The sequence below is a fragment of the Haliotis cracherodii genome, unplaced genomic scaffold, assembly GCF_022045235.1.
Source record: "Haliotis cracherodii isolate W230 unplaced genomic scaffold, xgHalCrac1.p SCAF_49, whole genome shotgun sequence".
Lineage (NCBI taxonomy): Eukaryota > Metazoa > Mollusca > Gastropoda > Lepetellida > Haliotidae > Haliotis > Haliotis cracherodii.
The window spans coordinates 302,952-325,320 of NW_027266307.1; the positions used below are offsets into that span (position 1 = coordinate 302,952).

Here is a 22,369-nt window from a genome sequence, read left to right on the forward strand (position 1 = left end):
CAACCAAGTCAGCGACAACCCGATCACCCGTTAGAACCCCTACAGGCGCATACACATTAGCTTCTGTCTGTACGCGTGTATATATATTTAGGCATAAATAAATGTCATTATATGGTAGTTTTCATATCATACCCATATCAACCCTCGACCCCTACTTCAGACAGGGGGCCGAAATGGGGGTCGAATGAGTGAGTTGGGTTTAACGCCGCTTTTAACATTATTCCAGTTATATCGCGGCGTGTCAGCTTAATGTGGGAGGAAAGCCAGAAGTGATGCAGGTCTCAGACGTTTACCACTTCGGTGAAACCCACGAGCACGGTATGGTGCTGACAAGCCTAGACACATAATCGGGGCGAACTTGGATTCGAAACCACAATCATAGGTTTCTGGCGTGCCCAAGGGACGCAACTCTGCACAGCGAATCGCGGCGCCTCAGACGACTGGGCCACCCGTGCCCCCAACGGGGGTCGAGGGTTGATATGTGGTATGATAGGAAAACTACCGTATTATAATAACCCATTTATCATATACCATAACATCAAATTGTAAAAAGTATCCATTCTTAAAACATCTCTAAATTCCGTGTATATCCGTAAAAACACGTTCACCTTGTTTGGAAGACACACTGACGGGCAGACGACGCACCAAGGGACGTAACTCTAATTTCTTACCACCCGGGCTGATATCGATCGCCAATTCAAAATACATATTTTGATGTATATATGTCGCATATTAAAGAAAATAGACATTTATAGTGAGTAGAGCGATGTGATATTGCGAGACACTAACATATTCATATAAACAGCTAGAACATTTTTTTTAAAAACATCAAACTTGAATTTTATCATAATGAGAAGCATACATTCATCATTTACGATAAAACAGTTTAAAACACATTTCCGTGAAGTTTCCTAAATTTTGTAGTAGGTTTAATTTATTGTTGGGTGTTAGCAATTGCTGGTTTATTCAGACATTTTGTAATTCATCATTAGCTCTGTATTTAAGTGACCTCATTCACGACCTTGCTGCACGTGGACATGCTGCACGTGCACCTCGCTGTTCACTCAGTTGCTGTGCTCCCCTCAGAGTACGGACAATTTTAATACAATTATTTATATGAATATGTCTTTAACAACTTTTCATACTGACATTTTTAAGATGTGAGGTGGTGCAGGGTGTTTATCAATTTTTATGTCACTTTTCAAACATCACTTTTCCTTTATGTAAAAACATATGATTTATTCTGCGTCAAACAGGATGTAGCACTCGAAGCGTGTCTGTGCAGCTGAGCAGGTCGCTATTTCGCTGGGATCTTTTGACTGACTGACTGATATAGGAGATTTAACGTGCGCTTTCCGACTGTAGCTTATTTCGCACACGGGCCTGGCCGGGCCATTTAGTGTATTGCGAAAAGGGTGAAAGTGGTGTGTGCAACCCAAGAGGGGGCTATTAGGGGTTGCTTATATTGAATTTTTGGAATTTTTAAATTAGGAATAAATGCCGAGGTGGGTGGAGGAGGGAACTAAGGAAGCCGGGTGAGGTGGGTGTTTGTATGTTAATTGGATTTTGGATTGGTAGATTAATGAGTTTTTAGATGCGCTTAATTAGATCTGTTTTGATTAGGAATACGCCTAGTGCCTTGAAGTTTTCTAGTTTATAGGGGATCTATTCACGTAATCGTGTATTTATACTACCACCATGACCCACAACCAACCCTGCGTGACTGAAGTGCTTTGTTCACACCGTGTAGCCAGCAAGTCACCCTTCTGCAAGGTTAAATGAACTATACAGCGGATAGGTCGACAGCCTGGTTCCCCGGGTATGTTGCGCTGGCGCTAGTGTAGCGCCAGCGCAGCATACCCAGGGAGCCAGGCTGATAGGTCTATACTATGCTATGTTCTAAACAACTTCCGGTCCTTCTACTTTCGTTTTAGATTGCACCATATCTAGTATCGTTTTAAACATACCACTGGATGAATACATGTCGTACATTGTGGCTCACACATAGCAAGGTAAATTTGTGTTACACTTAGCCGTATGACTGTTGTTTGATCATATGGGTCTACGCACGCTTCAATTACCATAAGTACATGTACACTTCCTGGTTTGGGCGCAGCGAAGCTATGGCAACCGCATGGTCGCGTGCTAGACTTTTGCTAGATGCGTTAATTGTAGCCATTAACATTTCTGTGTGACGCTTGAATTGGCACGGCCACATTTCACCAGCGATAGTCTACCCCATGTATTTCCACGTCCATATATATTATCCATCTCTTACGTCTGTGTACAACTATATACCATAACAACGTGCCTATGGGTATATGGTATTGTCTGGCAGTTCGATTGTACGATTCCGTCCATATCGACTCCATTAACAACAATATAGGTCGTGCTTGTTATGATGACGCTGTTCGCCACAAGTGGATCTATAAATATGTACTTGGCTGTCGGCCTAGATGTAGGTCTACTGCGGTTAAAGCACAACATAGAGCTGTGGTCCCATTATTTTACACCACTGTCTTCAATAGTCCTGTTACCTAAGGCTGCCTGTAAAGGTGACCCGTGAAGATCCGGGGTAGAATAGGTCTCCACAACCTATGCTTGCCGTAAAAAGCGACTATGCTTGTCGTAAAAGGCGACTATGCTTGCCGTAAGAGGCGACTAACAGGAGCGGGTGGTCAGGCCCGCTGACTTGGTTGATGCATGTCATTGTATCCCAATTGAGTGGATCGATGCTCATGTCAACCACTGGATAGTCTGGTCCAGACTCGATTATTTACAGACCGCCGTCATGTAGCTGGAATATTGATAAGTGTGGAGTAGGCAACAAACAACAAACAAGCAAAAGTAAAAGGTCGAGGCTGGATCAGACAAACGTTAACCAGTGGTCGATGCCATGCAACCAACCCTGTCACACGGCTTGACCACCTGATCCTCAATAGTGTGTGTGTGTGTGTGTGTATGTATGTATGTATGTATGTATGTATGTTTGTATGTGTATGTATGTTTGTGTGTGTATGTATGCTTATGTGTATATGTATGTGTGTGTATGTATGTGAGTGTGTGTATGTAAGTGTGTGTTTGTGGGTATGGGTGTGTAGAAGTTTGTATGTGTATGTGTGTGTTTATGTGTATGTGTTGGATGTGTTTGTATCTGTATATGTGTGTATGATGTGTATGTGTGTGTATCTTTTTGTGTGCACATGAGTGTGTATGTGTGTTTGTGTGTGTATGAGTTTGTAGAAGGGGGAGTGTGTGTGTGTGCTGAGAGTTTGTGTTTTGAGACAGGATGTTTTCAGTCAGAGATTTGGCATGAAATATATTCTTTCAAAGGAGAACCAAAACTTGTCTTTTTTAAAACATCCAGCATTTTATCAAAAACAAAAAAATTCTTTTTTACCATCTTCTCTCATTTCTTCAAACTTGTTCAGGACGGCGCAGCCAGCGGTTGTGTGTTTCGCTCACCGTGCTGAACATCCGGGTTCCTATACAGGGGTCTGAGACCTGCATCACTTCGGGCTTTCCTCCAACATTTAGCTGACACGCCGCGATAACTGGAATACTGTTAAAAGCGGCGTTAAACTCAACTCACTCCTATACAGGGAATGAAGTTCATCCTTTCTGTCTCGCGCCGTGAAGCTGGTGACATTGCTGGAGGCGCTCGCGTTAACCAGGTCACCGAGTCGCGGGGATAAGTTCATATGATGCCCCAAAAGATGACGTGGCTTCAGTTTCTGTTCACTTCACTTTTCAATGTTCAACTTTCACAGCCTATGATAGAAGTACGTTACGACCAATACGACCCGTGAAGATCCGGGGTAGAATAGGTCTTCAGCAACCCATGCTTGCCGTAAAAGGCAACTATGCTTGTCGTAAGAGGCGGCTAACGGGATCGGGTGGTCAGGCTCGCTGACTTGGTTGATGCATGTCATCGTATCCCAATTGCGTGGATCGATGCTCATGTTATCAGTCAATGGATTGTCTGGTCAAGACTCGATTATGTACAGATCGCCGTCATATAGCTGGAATATTGCTGAGTGCGGCGTTAACAACAAACAAATAGACAAGCAATACAGTACTATCAAGCCCAAAGTCCATTCATACATTGTGAATTCGTGGCGAAAAGTCATAATGGTAATTGTGTAATGTTTTTTTAAATGTTTGACGTCTGTATCTGAGTTTTATCAATTGTCTTACAGAATGGCCACGTCACCGTCAGTTGAGTGGCGCCAGAAAGGCAATGACATTTATAAAACCGTCACTGATGGACTTAGCCCCGTGATACAGAAAGAGCGCCTCAACAGCGCACTCAACTACTACCAAAGAGCGTTGAATGCGGCGGCGACCCCGAATGAAAGATCATCGGCTGCCAAGAACCTTGCTAAAGCATGCTGGAAAATGGCCCCTGTCGTAAAGGCAAGAGACGAGAAACCTGAGATCATCCGATTCTTCTTCAAGGAGGCACTGAAATATTTCCGTGATGCAAGATCGGCCAGTGAAGATCAGAGGCTATCCTGGCTGGAAGATCTTCTGACGTCCGCCATTATGTGCTGGACAGAGTTCCTGGGGTACATGGATCACGCCGACATAGAAACACGGATCCGCGAACTGCATGTAGCAGTTGCCTACGTCACCGATGACGTCACACGAGCGGAGGCGTACCTGGAGATAGCCGGTCACTATTTCCATGCGGGGATATCGGCACTTCAGAAGCGCGAGTACAAGAAAAGTCTGAGTCTGCTCAAAGATTGCTATTTCCCCTTGAACGAGGCGAAGCGGTTGGGCACATCGTCGTCTGGTGTGCTGGAGGAGGTGGAGCTGATGGAGAAGGACATCTTCGTGCAGACGTGCGTCACTGAGTCCATCAAAGCACGCGTTACCGGTAAGGTGAAACTGATGACGATTTGGTTGGTTGGTTTTTTTGTTGTTTAACGCCGCACTCAGCAATATTCCAGCTATATGACGGCAGTCTGGCTATAATCGAGTCTGGACCATTAAAATGGTATTTGGCTTCTCAAACACATGTGATTAAACCTATTGAAGTCGATCCTATCAAAACAAGATATATTCGTTTGGTCTTACAATGACCCATGAAACAATAGGAAAAAAAATCTATCGAATGAAAATAGTATCCCGGGTCTGTACCATTGTAGCTTTCGGACTGATCATGGTGTAATATTGGAATAACCTCTGTTGGAGGCAGGATTCTATTTTTGGCACTTCTCCAAGAAATTTGAATTTTTCTTCTGAAAGGAGGACCAAACAATCTTTTTTTAATATCAACTTCCTTTGTCCAGATTTCTGAACATAATTCTTTTTCCTGGCAAGTTTTTAGAATGATTTTATACTGCTATTTCCTTTGAATCTCAAACGACACAGGTTAGCGCTTTTATACACATGTGCCTGTATTTATATTACTTGATTGTCTGGTTTGTTTACATGATGCCGTCGCCTGGCAAGAGTACTGCTGCTTGATGACAGGGAACAAACACATGCTTTTTATGCTAATTGTGTGAATGGCAGGTGCTATGGGTTTTGCAGGATATTCGTACCCTTGTTTTACTGTTATCACTGATTTTCTGTAATCCATTCATATAATGTTCACTAGTCTTCTATTGTACCGTTTACGCCAAAAGGAATCTGTTTCGTCGGATAATCTTTACTGGTTATTCTCCGGCGTTGATATTTTATATTCGCAATAGATTATGATACCTGCACCTACATGAACATTTCGTATGTTGTTGTTGTTGTTGGTTTGTTGTTTAACGCCGTACTCTGCAATATTCCAGCTATATAACGGCGGTCTGTAAATAATCGATTCTAGACCAAACAATCCAGTGATTAATATCATGAGCATCGATCCACGCAATTGGGATCGATGACATTTCGTATGTATCACATTAAGGTTAAGTTATGAGCGGATTTATAGATATTTCTGACCCAAGTGTCGTATTGTGTCAATGCTTTGTGACAGGTGACGAACTCTTGTCGTGTGTGATCCGTGACGAAGAGGTGCTGAACATTGACATGGTGTGGGAGATCACAGACTGGTACAGGACGGTGAGCAGTTTCACAAATCAGCCCTCAATACCTTAGTGAGTGAGTGAGTTGGGATTAACGCCGCTTTTAACAGTATTCCAGTTATATCACGGCGTGTCAGCTTAATGTGGGAGGAAAGCCCGAAATGATGCATTTCTCAGACGGTTGTCACTTTGGTGAAACCTACGAGTACGGGTATGGTGCTGACAAAACTAGAAACATGATCGGGGCGACTAACAATCATAGGTTTTTGGCGTGCCCAAGGGACGCAACTCTGAACAGTGAATTGCCGCGCCTTAGAAGACACATTGAACTTGTTGGTAGATAGTGAGTGAGTATGGTTTTACGCCGCTTTTAGCAATATTCCAGCAATATCACGGCGGGGGACACTCATTGTACCCATGGCTGGAATCGGGGTCTTCGGCGTGACGAGCGAACGCATAAACCACTAGGCTACCCGACCGCCCCCGTTGGTGGATAGACTGATTAGTGATTGGGAATGGTATGAGTGAGTGATTTGGTTAAACGCTGCTATGAACAGTATTCTGTTATTTTACGGCGTGTCAACTTCATGTGGGAGAACGTCGACATATATCCATATAAAACGTGACGAAAATTTCAAAATCGTATTTCAGAACAACAACGCATAGAAAGCTAACACTACTAGTTTTGCGCGGTTTTGACAATATTAAGAACCAAGTTGTTCAAAGCATTTTGAATTGCACTTAACTTCATTGTCATTAGCGATGTTACTATTAAAATAGAGCTCCTATTTGATTTAACTGACTGCAGATGTCACAATAATGTGAGGCATTAGATTATTTCTTCATAATTAAGTCGAGCCACAGAGTCATGTTGCTATTTAGTGTCTTAGTGTCATGAGAAAACACCAACGTAAGGACCTTCAGAGTGTTGTTGTAAGTTAGTTTGTTTGTTTGTTAACACCGCACTCAGCAATATTCCAGCTATATGACGGCGGTCTGTAAAATAATCGAGTATGAACCAGACAATCCAGTGATTTACACCATGAGCATGGATCCACGCAATCAAGTCAGCGAGTCTGACCACCCGATCCCGTTAGTCGCCTCTTACGACAAGCATAGTCGCCTTTTACGACAAGTAAGGGTTGCTGACGACCTATTCTACCCCGGATCTTCACGGGTCCCGTTAAATATGTATACTACTCAAAAGAAGTTAAAGAACACCCAAATAAGTTATCAAAATCACTCAAAAAATAAATCGTGGATACAGGAACAACACTGATTGGGAAAGATAAGTATTTACTCATGCCATTTCATTGACGAAAGAAACGCTGGCATACAGCTGACCAGAACAAAACAATATGAACTGCATGTACCCTATAAATCAAAAGTCACACACTACAGTTCAGGATAATCCTGTTCCTTCAATATCGGGTATGCCCACCCCTGGAAGCAATACAGTCCTGACATCTTCTGCGCATAGATCGGACAAGCTGCTGCAGTGTTGCCTGTAGAATTGCTTGCCATTCCTGATGAAGAAATCCAAACAGTTGCTGGAGATTAACAGGAGGTGGATGGTTAGCTTGAACAGCTATTCCCAAGGCATCCCAAAGATGTCCAATGGGCGCCATATCTGGCGAATAAGCGGGCCATTGCATAACGGTAATCTGCTTTTGTCTGTGATAGTCAGTGATAATCCGAGCGCGATGGGGTCTTGCATTGTCGTCCTGGAGGACAGCACCTTGACCAATCTGATGAAGTGTGGGCAATACCACGGGTTCAAGAATCTCATCACGGTACCTGGCAGCATTCAGATTCCCGACAATATGGTACAGAGGAGTCCTGTGATTCCAACTAAATCCTCCCCATACCATCACTGATCCCCCACCAAAAGCGACACGTTCACGTACTGTGGCATCAGTGAATCTCTCTCCAGTACGACGCCACACCCGTATTCTTCCATCATTGAGCTGCAAACAGAATCGCGACTCGTCTGTAAACAGTACACGAGACCATTGCTGTCTGTTCCAACGCACATGTTGTCGACATCAAGCCAGACGTGCTGTTCTGTGAACTGGACGTAAAGGTGGTCTCACTGCTTGTCGTCGACTTCTCAAGTTCGCAGCTCGTAAACGGTTTCGCACCGTCTGATCACTAACGACAGTGTTATTGACAGCCCTTAACTGTAACCTGAGGTTAATTGCTGTTGATTTACACTGCCTGAGTGCTTGGAGAACCAGGTATCGGTCATCACGTTGTGAGGTACACCTTGGCCGTCCAGAACGATGTCGCTCTTGCACTCTGCCAGTGGCAGCAAAACGATGCCAAAGGGTGTGAATGACAGAGGGGACACCTGCAATCTTCTGCCCACCTCACGTAAAGAAAGGCCATCCTGGAGCCAAGCAATAGCTCTTCCTCTATCAACATCAGTCAGATGTCGACTCTGTGGCATGGTTTTGGAAAGTGTGAAAACACGATCATCGTCATCGCCTTCTTAAAGGGAAAGCATGCACGTGCACCATGAACATCACCACTTTCATATGCTGAGCATGAAAATTGTGTTGGTTATTGCTAAGGACAGGTGCAGCGTTGTGTTTGGGCGACAATATTCCTGTGTTTTGTTCATGTTTTCAATTCATTTGCATGACTACCAGAAGTGTTTCCAGAAAGTGTCAGGAGGATCAGCAATACCCCAGACGTGGTGCAACATGTTGCCAAACATTAGATGATAGTAATGTTATAACACATAATGCCATGACCAATTTGCTAAATCGTGTATTATATATCTGGTGTTCTTTAATTTCTTTTGAGTAGTATAATAAGAAACACACGTCTTAAGTATGTAATAGATCTTAGATTATATAATGAATATATTGGCGTTGCTAACTGTCCATCTATTCGCACACACCGTAACCAATATCATGCATATATTTAAGAATTAAAGGACGATGGGGGGTGTTATATTGTACGATAAACAACGCCCACGATCCGTTTACTTCTGATATGAGGTGTCAACATTATTAATATTATTATAATCTCAAAATATAAAAAATGTAACTGAACGATTCACATATAAACTTAAAGCTAGTGTTTTGTTCACAGGCAATTATGCTGACGCGAGAGAATGACTTCGAGATGGAGGCAATTGCCCACTCCCGTCTGGGGCAAGTCTATGACCAGGTGTTGATGATGAAAGACAAAGCTAAGGAAAACTTCAACAGATGTCTGCATCTCGCCAACCTCATGGTGCCAAGGACATTCCATAGTGAAGGTGGGTGGAGAACTGTTCACTTTTTGGGGTCATTGCTTCCATGGAATAGGAATATGCCATTAAGTTCCGATATCACGAAATATACTCACCGCCAAAGGAAACGCGAATACTATACTTGTTGGTTAATAAATGAAGACTTACTCATATTCAAGAGATATTAGACTGGCTCGATGTCCAAACGAACATGCCGTTATGTTGCACGAACCGACGCTCATGAATGCAGCACGCGACGTCATAGAACCATGACTCGAGATGCACCATTTGGCTCGTGCAGGATTAGCTGCAAAGTTTGGAAATCACGTTCAGCGTATCGTGATTTAAATAAAGAGACTGTGGTAATACTCGACTGATTGCTAGTTTTGTCATTAATTTGTACACATTGGAGACAGCTCTTCTTAAGGTACTTACTTCTATATATGTTTCTGTGGGTCGCGTTTCTTTTCGCGGTAAGTATATATGGAGAGTATTTCCCAACGGGGATGCACTTACAATTCTGGGCGTGGATTTGGTGGATATTTTGTTGTTGTTTTGTTTGTTGTTTAACTCAGCAATATTCCAGCTATATGACAGCGGTCTGTACATAATCGAGTCTGGGCCAGAAAATGTAGCGAATGGTATCATGAACATCGATTCACGCATTTGGGGATACCAAGTATTAAAAAACAAAAGGCCTGATAGATTGATACATTGTAGCCGTCGCCATTCATTTCCTGTTTTGGGGGCGGTCGGGTAGCCTAGTGGTTAAAGCGTTCGCTCGTCACGCCGAAGACCCGGGTTCGATTCCCGACATGGGTACAATGTGTGAAGCCCATCTCTGGTGTCCCCCGCCGTGATATTGCTGGAATATTGCTAAAAGCGGCGTAAAACCATACTCACTCACTCACTCATTTCCTGTTTTACCTCAGATTGGCACATCTACGCCACATCAGCCCTACAACGCTACCAAGAACAAACTGTCAGGGAGGAGGAGAAAGCCAAACAAGAGGAGAGGGACAAGGTCAAGGACGAAATCAAGGACGATCTAACAAAGGTCAACTCAACCTTTGAGAAGTCGACTAGGATAGAGTTTTTGGAGTTTCTGTACAAGACCTACCCTCCCACAAACTCCACCTATAAGAAGGAAGCCCTCCCAGACAAACCCGACATTACGGAGTTAAAGAAGGTGTACTGCAAGGCGGTGACGCACTACCACCCCGATAAAGTGGATGTGGAGAAGCATGGGCTTAAGTGGAAAGTGCTGAGCGAAGAGATCACCAAGCTGCTCACAAAGCACTATGAACTTCTGAAGTAGAAGGGGCGGTGGGGTAGTCTAGTGGATAAATCGTTCGCTCGTTACGCAGAAGACTCCAGTTCGATTCCCCCCATGGGTACTATGTGTGAAGCCAATTTCTCCACCGTAATTGTGCTGGAATATTGCTAAAAGCGGCGTAAAACCCAACTCACTCACTCACTCTGAAGTAGATGAGGTCGTTACACAAGTTTACATCACTCACAGAATTCCAAGACATTTCAGATCTAGATTTGTTCATGTATACTCATTTAATAATTGTGTTGTGACGGGTCCGTTATACGTGTTTGTTTGTTTGTTTGTTGTTTAAGGCTGCACTCAGCAATATTCCAGCTATATGACGGCGGTCTGTAAATAATCCAGTCTGGGCCAGACAATCCAGTGATTGACATCATGAGCATCGATCCGCGCATTTGGGATCGATGACATGCATCAACCAAGTCAGCGAATCTGACCACCCGATCCCGTTAGTCGCCTCTACCGACAAGCATATTCGCCTTTGATGGCAAGTATGGGTTGCTGAAGACCTATTCTACCCCGGATCTTCACGGTCCCGTTAAATATGTGATAAGAAACACACGTCTTAAGAATGTAATAGATCTTAGATTATATAATGAATATATTGTCAGCAAGCGTTGCTAACTGTCCATCTATTCGTACACACCGTAACCAATATCATGCATATATTTAAGAATTAAAGGACGCTGGGGAGTGTTATATTGTACGATAAACAACGCACACGAACCGTTTACTTCTGATATGAGGTGTCAACATTATTAATCTTATTATAATCTCAAAATATACATAAAAAGAAGAATTTCACAGGATTTAAACATAATTACCCGTATTCAAGTAATGGTGAAACCATACATACAATCAAATCTCAACAATGTCGGGATGTCCATTTTATGAAAGGGGGTTAAGTTTGGTATTTCCTGAATATTCTAACAATTCTCACGTTAATTATCTTGTCTTCAAATACCGATTTCCCTATCTCGCCCACTTTTGGATGCGACCGTTCGGTCATTGCGTTTATCTGCGTTGCCCAGCTACATCAAGGGGAACAACTCAATTCTCAGTCAGATTGACCTGATGTATGTGTGTACATGCTGGTCAATGTTTGTCTTCGGCAATGTTCTGTGTCTTTGTCAATTTAAAACATAACGTGATTAAGATCCGGGTTAGAATAGTTCTTTAGCAACCCATGCTTATCATAAGAGGCGACTAATAGGATCGGGTGGTCAGGCTCGCTGACTTGGTTGTTGTATATCCCCGTATGCTCATTAAACCAATCACCGGATTATGTCTAGACTGGATTATGCAGCTGGAGTATTGCTGAGTGCGGCGTTCAACAACAAACAAATAAACAAATCATGATCAGAGACAATTTTATGTGTTGGTTTGTATTAACAATATATGTGTAATAAATGTTGAGACGTTTCTTGTGGATAGTTTGTTTTGGAGAAACACTTTCGGTTCTGTTCCTCGCAATGTCTGGAAACACAGCGACATATTTCAACATAAATATACATATTTCTAATGTCACTCTTTTATGAAGCAGCCATCGATACTGTGAAATAACCACAGTCGTAATAGGGGGCACGGCTGGCCCAGTCGTCTAAGGCGCCGTGATTCGCAGAGTTGCGTCCCTTGGGCACGCCAGAAACCTATGATTGTAGGTTCGAATCCCGGTTCGCCCCTATTATGTTTCTAGGTTTGTCAGCACCATACCCGTGCTCGTGGGTTTCACCAAAGTGATAAACGTCTAAGACCTGCATCACTTCGGGCTTTCCTCCCACATTAAGCTGACACGCCGCGATATAACTGGAAAACTGTTAAAAGCGGCGTTAAACCCGACTCACTCACTCATAGTTGTAATATACATATAGATACGAGTGAGAGTTTTTTAACGCTGCATCAGCATCGAGGTCAGGACTAAGACTCCCCTTGAGTACAGCTTTTTTTAAGTGTTTGTCTTTAATATGCAGGGGTAAAAGGCTACTGCATTTCTCCTTACATACCTTCTTATTCTTTCAAGGCGTACACAAGCGTCTCAACTTAGACCATTCCTTAGTTCTTAACTTCCGTCATTGCGTACATCTAAACATTCCGTCACACCATCAGTCGTTGCGTATGTCTAAACTCCCGTCACTTCGTCCGTCATTGCTTACGTCTAAATATCCGTCACACCGTCATTGCGTACGTCTAAACTTCCGCCATTCAATACGTCTTAACATTCCGTCACACTATCAGTCATTGGGTACGTCTAAGCTCCCGTCACTTCCGTCACACCGCAACCGTCATTCCAGCCTAGTTCGGCAAGGGTGGAAACTGGACTTTCATAGTCATTGAAATCCCTTGCCTCGAAAAGATGGGCACTGCGTTTTCTGGCGCAACAAACAAAGATGACTAACTATGTTTGCACTATCCATAGTTTATATCACAGAGAACAGCACTATAACATAAAAATAAAAACTTTATTAACATTCCAACCAAACAGACTACACACTACAAAAACTCTGATAACTCTGAAATGTGATAATTCACACAAAATATGGCCACGAAACAACAAAACTGAATGAAATCAAAATAAAATAATACTGGGATCAATGGTAACGATAGAATATTACCACCACTTAATGCTCCACTCGGTGGAAACGCTACTGTTCGGTCAAAAATGACACTCTTATATTATCTATCTTTCTACTGGTTTATAGTTTTTCCTTTGGCATAGGGGCGGTCGGGTAGCCTAGTGGTTAAAGCGTTCGCTCGTCACGCCGAAGACCCGTGTTCGATTCCCGACATGGGTACAATATGTGAAGCCCATTTCTGGTGTCCCCCGCCGTGATATTGCTGGAATATTGCTAAAAGCGGCGTAAAACCATACTCACTCACTCCTTTGGCATGACTAGCAGTGAAGTTCAGAGAGATAGTAACTGTCTCCCCAGTCACAGTGGTCTATTCATTGCCCAGGTTGGGATTGTGGCCATGCATCATATTGTGCCCCTGGCCCGGGAACATGGACATCATGGGCTGTGACTGTAAGCCTGTGTTGTATGGGGTCAACTGTTGATACGCCCCAGACATCTGATACATATCAGCACGGGGCACGCCTTGCATTCCAAACATATCAAACTGCTGAACACCGTGAGGCATGTGAGAGTAACCTCCCTTCATCGGATCGTATACGTCACTTCCGGGCATCACTGGCATTCCTGGCAACCTTCCAATCTGCATGTGCTGGCTGTCAAGGTAACTGACTCCGGGGTCGGGAGTGTAGGGAGAGTATGTACTTGAAGGTGGTGTGTATGGTAGCGATTCTGTGGACTTGGGTCGTAATTCGTTCAGCAGTTGTGCATTACCTCCCCTGCTGGACTGGTCAATCATAGGCTGAACGATCCTCCTTCTTGCGTTGATGAACCAGTTGTTGACCTGGAGAATAGTCAGACCCGTTTCCTGTGCCAGTTGCTTCTTCTGATCCTCCGTCGGATAGGGATGAGATAGGTGTTGGAACAGCCAAGCCCGCATTACATTTGTGGCTCCTTTGGGGAATATCCCCCGTTTCTGCTGCCGCTTGGTCGACCGATTCTCGACTGGATTCTCTTCCTCCCCGTCTGTACATTCCCCAGACCCAACGCTGTTGTCTAACGTCTCCCCGGCTTCGCTGTTACCGTCCTGCGCGTTAGAAGCAGACGACAGAGGCGTACTCCGTGACCTTGGCCTTGAGTCGTCTGCTTGACTGTATCCAGCGCTGTTGGAAGGTCCTGGGGTCGGACCACGGGAATTGGAATCTGTTTCAATTTTGATCGTCCTGGTTGAGGTAGAGCTCTTTGAGTCGTCGTTACCGCCCTCAGTGTCTTCCATCCCTAGGTCAATGGGCATCTTCCCCTTCAAGCAGCTGATGTAACGGCTGCAGAAGTTGTCGCACAGCTCTTGAACCTTCTCAAGCTCCAGTAAATGAAACCGTAACACCTGCGTGGCTTGAATCATGACGCTGTCAAGTTCGTGGTTGTCAGTGAACAGCGGCTTATCGGATTTGGACAGAACCTGTTTGGCAAACACGTCAATGTCTTCAGTGAAGGAGTCAGAGGAACACACCCCTCCTCCTGCAACACGAGGTGAGCACGTGGCAAGCTCACACTTCTCAAACACCACAGACAGGAGAGGGAAGAGTGTGTGGGAGTAGATAGCATCCTTATCCTCTTTCAGGTCTTCATCTATGGGAGGGAGCGTCATTACCCCGGGGAAGGAACTGCTGGGGGTGAAGGGAGGGTATTGGTGTATCGGCTGGGGGTGGTGCGGTAAGCCTGAGGGGTGGGGCAAGCCCTGACCCGGAAGAGATAGATGAGGGTCCGGGTACAGAGATGCTACTTCAAGATTTGTGTATTGTAGCATGTCAGGGTCACCTGGCTTCGTGTGGGTCATATTATCTAGATCCATTGCGGGTGAAGAGTTCAGGGATCACTGTTTCACCGCTCTTGTAATTCAGTCTGATTGCTTCCTTGTCTGTTCACGCGGACTGTCCTGGGTCTCTGCAATAATACAATTAATATATTCATAAGATATATAATAATGTATTTAAAACCAAACGACCTCCAAATCATCAACACATTCGGTGGCAGTGTTTTCTAAGATGCATAAGCTATCCTTATCAGTGTAACGTTTCAATCAATTGATTTGTATACTTTGAGGTGGACAACCTGTTTTCTCACATTAAGTCATTCCTATCAGCGCGATGTGCTTTCGCGTGTCTCGGGTCAGTCAGCATGAATTATTTTGCAAAAAAAATTTTCTTTTCAAATTTGTTTTATTTTTTTAACTGGTTCATATATAGCTTAAATATCTTTGAATAAATACTAGGTACAAGTAGAATCTATCGGAAATATATTGCCTTATTAAATATATACAGAAAGCGCTTTTCAAATAGAAAACAAATAAACAGGAATTATATGACGTCAATATGCAGTTTTAAAATTAACTTTCAACCAATATATATATATGAACAGGGGTAACTGAACTAACTTTTCCATGTTCTTTTATATCATACGTTACTTAGTTATGTTTTTTTTCTGTTCACAATTTAAGTTTTTCCAATGTTTCTTTTTCGAAAAAAAATCAGATGATGTAAAAAAAGCAATCCGCACTTCATATTTTGAAATTAATTCCACAAAATCATTTGAAATACACACTTACCTTATTTTAAGATATAATCCAAATATCCAGCGAGGGTAAGTTGTTTTTTGTTGGAAGATGAAGTTATTAATGATTCTCTGGTCCGCGCCCTTCGTCTATATACCGCCTCGTCATTAGCCTGACAATGGCCGTCACACGATGCGCATCGCCGTCAGCGATGTAGCGAACGGTTCGATTATCGGCGTTATAAAATAATTAAGAAGATGTCAGGAGCACAAAAGATTTTAGTAAGATTTAGGAAGTAGGATAATCACGATAAATAAACGATCAATTGTCTTTATCCAATTGGGATTGATTGAAAAGATTTGGCATTTGCGATTTGTGGCACGTTTACTGTTGGTGAATCACTACGTGTTGACATTGGGAGCTTAAGCAAGGGTCGAGTTTAACGCTGGCCCTAAATTTGTGTTACGGAGAACAATAAAAATGCTACTGAAAATCTCATTTTTTTTATCTAAATGAAAAGAAAATGATAGATTCTTTTCGAATTGATAGATAATTAAAAAATTAGGGCGGCTATCCAAGAACATATTATTCATATTTGGTTATAATTCAGGTTGAATTCCGTAACAGAGGCTGAGGAAATCCATATATTATTGTGGCCCTAACCAGCCTTCTGATAGTGAGTAAGTAAGTTGGTGTTAACGCCTCTTTTAACAGTATTCCCGTTATATCACGGTGTCAGCTCCATGTGGGAGGAAAGCTCGAAATTTATTCAGATTAAGACGTTTAGCACTTCCGTGAAACCCACGACACCGGTATGGTGCTGACAAACCTAGAAACATAAACGGAGACGAACACACAACCATATGTTTCTGGTGTGCGCAACAGACGTACAGAGAATTATGGCACCCCACGACTACCCTACATTCATTGTGAACAATCCGAAGGCTGTATCGTTTCTTTTCGATTTATGAGTAAAAAAAGGAAACATTAAGAAATATATAATCACATCTGAAGTAAGTTTTATTAATTCGATCTGCTAATATTCCCACAAAGCACGTTGAACTATTTCCCCCAGATACTATCTACAGAGCGAACCATTACCTCGCGAACACTGAAGCAAAGCAAAAAAGATTCAACTATACCCGTAAATATATATTTCATATTTTAATATAAATAGATAAAACATGTATGTTGGTGTTTAATTCTCAAAATTTTAATGCAACATGTTAATGTATATAATTCTTATCAGCATAACTCGTATTCCCCTATTTCTTTTATAACGATAGGTGTAAAATGTCAGAATAATTTATACACTCTTCGACCTATACAACCACCAGATTCGCTCTAATCTTTCTGGGATTAAAGCGATATTAATAACATTACGTGCTTATACATGACAAGCGATTAGTACTTAATTGATTCTGACAGTCACATTGAAGAGGAATAGGGTTTTAACATTCTCGACCGGGGCCATATATGATCTGACGCGAGCCCCGAAACTGTATAATGAAGCAGCGTGGAATGACACGGTCGTGCCCGAGGGCTCTCATTGGTTAATATACTGCTCCATACAACAGAATCCTCCCTGGCTGTAATTTGAAATGATTTTCGCGGGTGCACGATGTCACTTCATGCTTCGTAAATCGTTTCACACCGAATTGTTTACTTTTGACTTACTTATGTGAATCTATAAACAATGCCAACAAATGACCTTTATTGTTTTGTCGCCAATGTTTTTAGACTTCCACACATCTTGCGTACTCTGTACCGCGACTCTATTTAGTTGTTTGTTTGTTTGTTGTTTAACGTCTGACTCAGCAATATTCCAGGTATATCAGGCGGTCTGTAAATAATCTAGTCCGGACCAGGCACACCAGTGATTGATATCATGAGCATCGATCTACGCAATTGGGATACGATGACATGCTTCAACCAAGTCAGCGAGCCTGACCACCTGATCCCGTTTAGTCGCCTCTTACGACAAGCATTGTCGCCTCTTACGGCATGCATGGGTTGATGGAGACCTATTCTACTGTAGGACTATGTGTGGTAGTCATCATGAAGATGATGATCATGAATGGAATACACGCAACAATAGAATAACGTTGTGACATGTTCACTGTCACCAATGATCACTGATATGACCCCTATTTTCCCTACATCAGGGCATGTAAGTGTTCATTACTATATGAAGCGCCAGTAAAGTCATTGATACAATGCGGCATCTAAATGACATATTTGTTTAGTTTGTCCCTTGTCACACTCAACAATATTCAAGGTATAGTGAGTATGGTTTAACGCCGCGCTCAGCAATATTCCAGCTATGTAACGGCGGTCAGTAAATAATCTAGTCTGGGCCAGACATGAGCATTATCCACGCAATTGGGATACAATGGCATTAACCAAGTCAGCGAGTCTGACCATCCGATCCCGTTAGTTGCCTTTTCCGACTAACATAGTCGCCTCTTACGGCAAGCATGGCTTGCTGAAGACCTATTCTAGCCCGGATCTTCACGGGTCCCGTGTATACACAGCCGTGGAACATATCGATTTAACAGTTGCGGGAAAGTGTATGCAGCTTTCTAAACAAACAGACATAATATTATGATTATTATGAAAAGTTTGAACTCGTTTGCGACAAAACAAAAGCAATCATTTGTATGTAATATTATTAATTCAAAAGTAAACAATATAGTGTTAAAGGATTCACGAAGCATGAAATAACGTCACGCCCTCTAAATTATAAATCAAAGCTGGAGGAGGGTCAGATTAGCGCAGGAGAGCCTTTGGGCAGCTGACTGCCATCCCGCTTTGCTTCGCTACGCATGATCGGGGCTTGTGTCAGATTTTCATATCGCCCTGGTCTAGGATTTGGAAACATTGACACGCCTTCAAATGTGATTGTAGTAACAATTAAGTACTAATCGCTTGTCAGGTTTAATCACGTAATGAATATTGCTTTAACCCCCTTTTTGAGATGATTATGTTTATGTTGTAAAAGGCTGAATCTGGAATAATGCTCTTCTTCGAAGCAATTCTGTAACTGCGAATGTAGATCTTTTGGCATTTTATTTTACCACCCGTTGTTATTAATGATATTACAGGTAAGGTGAAATGAGATTTAACGTCGAGTTTAACATGGATACCCCACTCAGGCACAGTGTACTGGCTCTGAGCCGACCAGTCCTTGTTTTATCTTTATCCCCTTAATGACGAGCACCAAACACAGATACATACATGAACATCCTAAAGGCTGACACGGTACGATGTGACAAGTGAGACAGGGGTGCGGTTTAATTCACAAGTTTGACTCACAGGTTTGACCCACAAGTTTGACTCCGAGGTTGAACATTTACAGAAGTTTGACTCACAGGTTTGACTCACAAGTTTGACTCACAGATTTGATTCACAAGTTTGATAACCGATAACAACCAATAACTCCATGAAAGCCCAGGTCGGCTATCCAAGAACATATTATTCATATTTGGTTATCATTCAGGTTGAATTCCGTGACAGACACTGAGGATATCCATATATTATTGTGGTCCTAACCAGCCTTCGGATAGTGAGTAAGTTAGTTGGGATTAACGCCTCTTTTAACAGTATTCCCGTTATATCACGGTGTCAGCTCTATGTGGGAGGAAAGCCCGAAGTGATTCAGATTAGGACGTTCAGCACTTTCATGAAACCCACGACACAGGTATGGTGCTGACAAACCTAGAAACAAAATCGTAGTCGAACACAAAATCATATGTTTCTGGTGTGCCCAACAGACGCACAGAGAATTTTGGCACCCCACAACAACATTACATTCATTGTGAAGGCTATGTTGTTTCTTTTCGATTTATGAGTAAAAAAAAGAAAACATAAAGAAATATATAATCATATCACATATCAAGTATGTTTTATTAATTCGATCTGCTATTATTCATACAAAGCACGTTGAACCATTTCCCCCAGATACTATCTACAGAGCGAACCATTACCTCGCGAACACTGAAGCAAAGCAAAAAAGATTCAACTATACCCGTAAATGTATATTTCATATTTTAATATAAATAGATAAAAGATGTATGTTGGTGTTTAATTCTCAAAATTTTAATGCAACATGTTAATGTATATAATTCTTATCAGCATAACTCGTATTCCTCTATTTCTTTTATAACGATAGGTGCAAAATGTCAGAATAATTTATACGCTCTTCGACCTCTCCAACAACCAGATTCGCTCTAATCTTTATGGGATTAAAGCGATATTCATAACATTACGTGTTTATACATGACAAGCGATTAGTACTTAATTGATTCTGACAGTCACGTTGAGGGGGGAATAGGGTTTTAACATTCTCGACCGGGGCCATATATGATCTGTCGCGAGCCCCGAAACTGTATAATGAAGCAGCGTGGAATGACACGGTCGTGCCCGAGGGCTCTCATTGGTTAATATACTGCTCCACACACCAGAATCCTCCCAGGCTGTGATTTGAAATGATTTTCGCGGGTGCACGGTGTCACTTCATGCTTCGTGAATCGTTTCACACCGAATTGTTTACTTTCGACTTACTTATGTGAATCTATAAACAATGCCAACAAATGGCCTTTATTGTTTTGTCGCCAATGTTTTTAGACTTCCACACATCTTGTGTACTCTGTACCGCGACTCTATTTAGTTGTTTGTTTGTTTGGTGTTTAACGTCTCACTCAGCAATATTCCAGGTATATGACGGCGGTCTGTAAATAATCGAGTCCGGACCAGACACACCAGTGATTGATATCATGAGCATCGATCTACGCAATTGGGATACGATGACATGCTTCAACCAAGTCAGCGAGCCTGACCACCCGATCCCGTTTAGTCGCCTCTTACGACAAGCATTGTCACCTTTCACGGCATGCATGGGTTGCTGAAGACCTATTCTACTGTACGACTATTTGTTGTAGTAATCATGAAGATGATGATCATGAATGGAATACACACAACAAAAGAATAACGTTGTGACATATTCACTGTCACCAATGATCACTGATATGACCCCTATTTTCCCAACATCAGGGCATGTAAGTGTTCATTACTATATGAAGCGCCAGTAAAATCATTGATAGAGTGCGGCATCTAAATGACATATTTGTTTAGTTTGTCCCTTGTTTATCGTCGCACTCAACAATATTCAAGGTATAATGAGTATGGTTTAACGCCGCGCTCAGCAATATTCCAGCTATGTGACGGCGGTCAGTAAATAATCGAGTCTGGGCCAGACATGAGCATTATCCACGCAATTGGGATACAATGGCATTATCCATGTCAGCGAGTCTGACCATCCGATCCCGTTAGTTGCCTTTTCCGACAAACATAGTCGCCTCTTACGGCAAGCATGGGTCGCTGAAGACCTATTCTAGCCCAGATCTTCACGGGTCCCGTGTATACACAGCCGTGGAACATATCGAGTTAACAGTTGCGGGAAAGTGTATGCAGCTTTCTAAAGAAACAGACATAATATTATGATTATTATGAAAAGTTTGAACTCGTTTGCGACAAAACAATAGCAATCATTTGTAGGTAATATTATTTATTCAATAGTAAACAATATAGTGTTAAAGGAATCACGAAGCATGAAATAACGTCACGCCCTCTAAATTATAAATCAAAGCTGGAGGAGGGTCAGATTAGCGCAGGAGAGCCTTTGGGCAGCTGACTGCCATCCCGCTTTGCTTCGCTACGCATGATCGGGGCTTGTGTCAGATTTTCATATCGCCCTGGTCTAGGATTTGGAAACATTGACACGCCTTCAAATGTGATTGTAGTATCAATTAAGTACTAATCGCTTGTCAGGTTTAATCACGTAATGAATATTGCATTAACCCCCTTTTTGAGATGATTATGTTTATGTTGTAAAAGGCTGAATCTGGAATGATGCTCTTCTTCGAAGCAATTCTGTAACTGCGAATGTAGATCTTTTGGCACTTTATTTTACCACCCGTTGTTATTAATGATATTGCAGGTAAGGTGAGATGGGATTTAACGTCGAGTTTAACATGGATACCCCACTCAGGCACAGTGTACTGGCTCTGAGCCGACCAGTCCTTGTTTTATCTTTATCCCCTTAATGACGAGCACCAAACACAGATACATACATGAACATCCTAAAGGCTGACACGGTACAATGTGACAAGTGAGACAGGGGTGCGGTTTAATTCACAAGTTTGACTCCCAGGTTTGACCCACAAGTTTGATTCCCAGGTTTGACTCACAAGTTTGACCCACAATTTTGACTCCCAGGTTTGACTCACAAGTTTGACCCACAAGTTTGACTCCCAGGTTTGACCCACAAGTTTGACTCCCAGGTTTGACTCACAAGTTTGACCCACACGTTTGACTTCAAGGTTTGACTCACAAGTTTGACTCACAGGTTTGACTCACAAGTATGACTCTCAGGTTTGACTCATAAGTTTGACCCACAGGTTTGACTCACAAGTTTGACTCACAGTTTTGATTCACAAGTTTGATAACCAATAACAACCAATAACTCCATGAAGCCCAGGTCGGCTCTCCAAGAACATATTATTCATATTTGGTTATCATTCAGGTTGAATTCCGTGACAGACACTGAGGATATCCATATATTATTGTGGTACTAACCAGCCTTCGGATAGT

At 42.5% G+C, this 22,369-nt stretch overlaps 1 protein-coding gene and 1 pseudogene across 1 annotated transcript; one reads left to right on the plus strand and one right to left on the minus strand.

The window, feature by feature from the left end:
• The first annotated feature begins 1,922 nt into the window (after positions 1-1,922).
• Positions 1,923-10,965, plus strand: LOC139441920 (uncharacterized). The gene is made up of 5 exons (XM_071222668.1): positions 1,923-2,012; positions 4,200-4,882; positions 5,975-6,060; positions 9,123-9,291; positions 10,197-10,965. The coding sequence occupies exons 2-5, from the start codon at positions 4,201-4,203 to the stop codon at positions 10,580-10,582; spliced, it is 1,323 nt and encodes a 440-aa protein (XP_071078769.1). The 5' UTR covers positions 1,923-2,012; position 4,200; the 3' UTR covers positions 10,583-10,965.
• A 2,572-nt stretch (positions 10,966-13,537) lies between these two features.
• On the minus strand, positions 13,538-15,019 carry LOC139441921 (homeobox protein Meis1 pseudogene; annotated as a pseudogene).
• Positions 15,020-22,369: the final 7,350 nt, after the last annotated feature.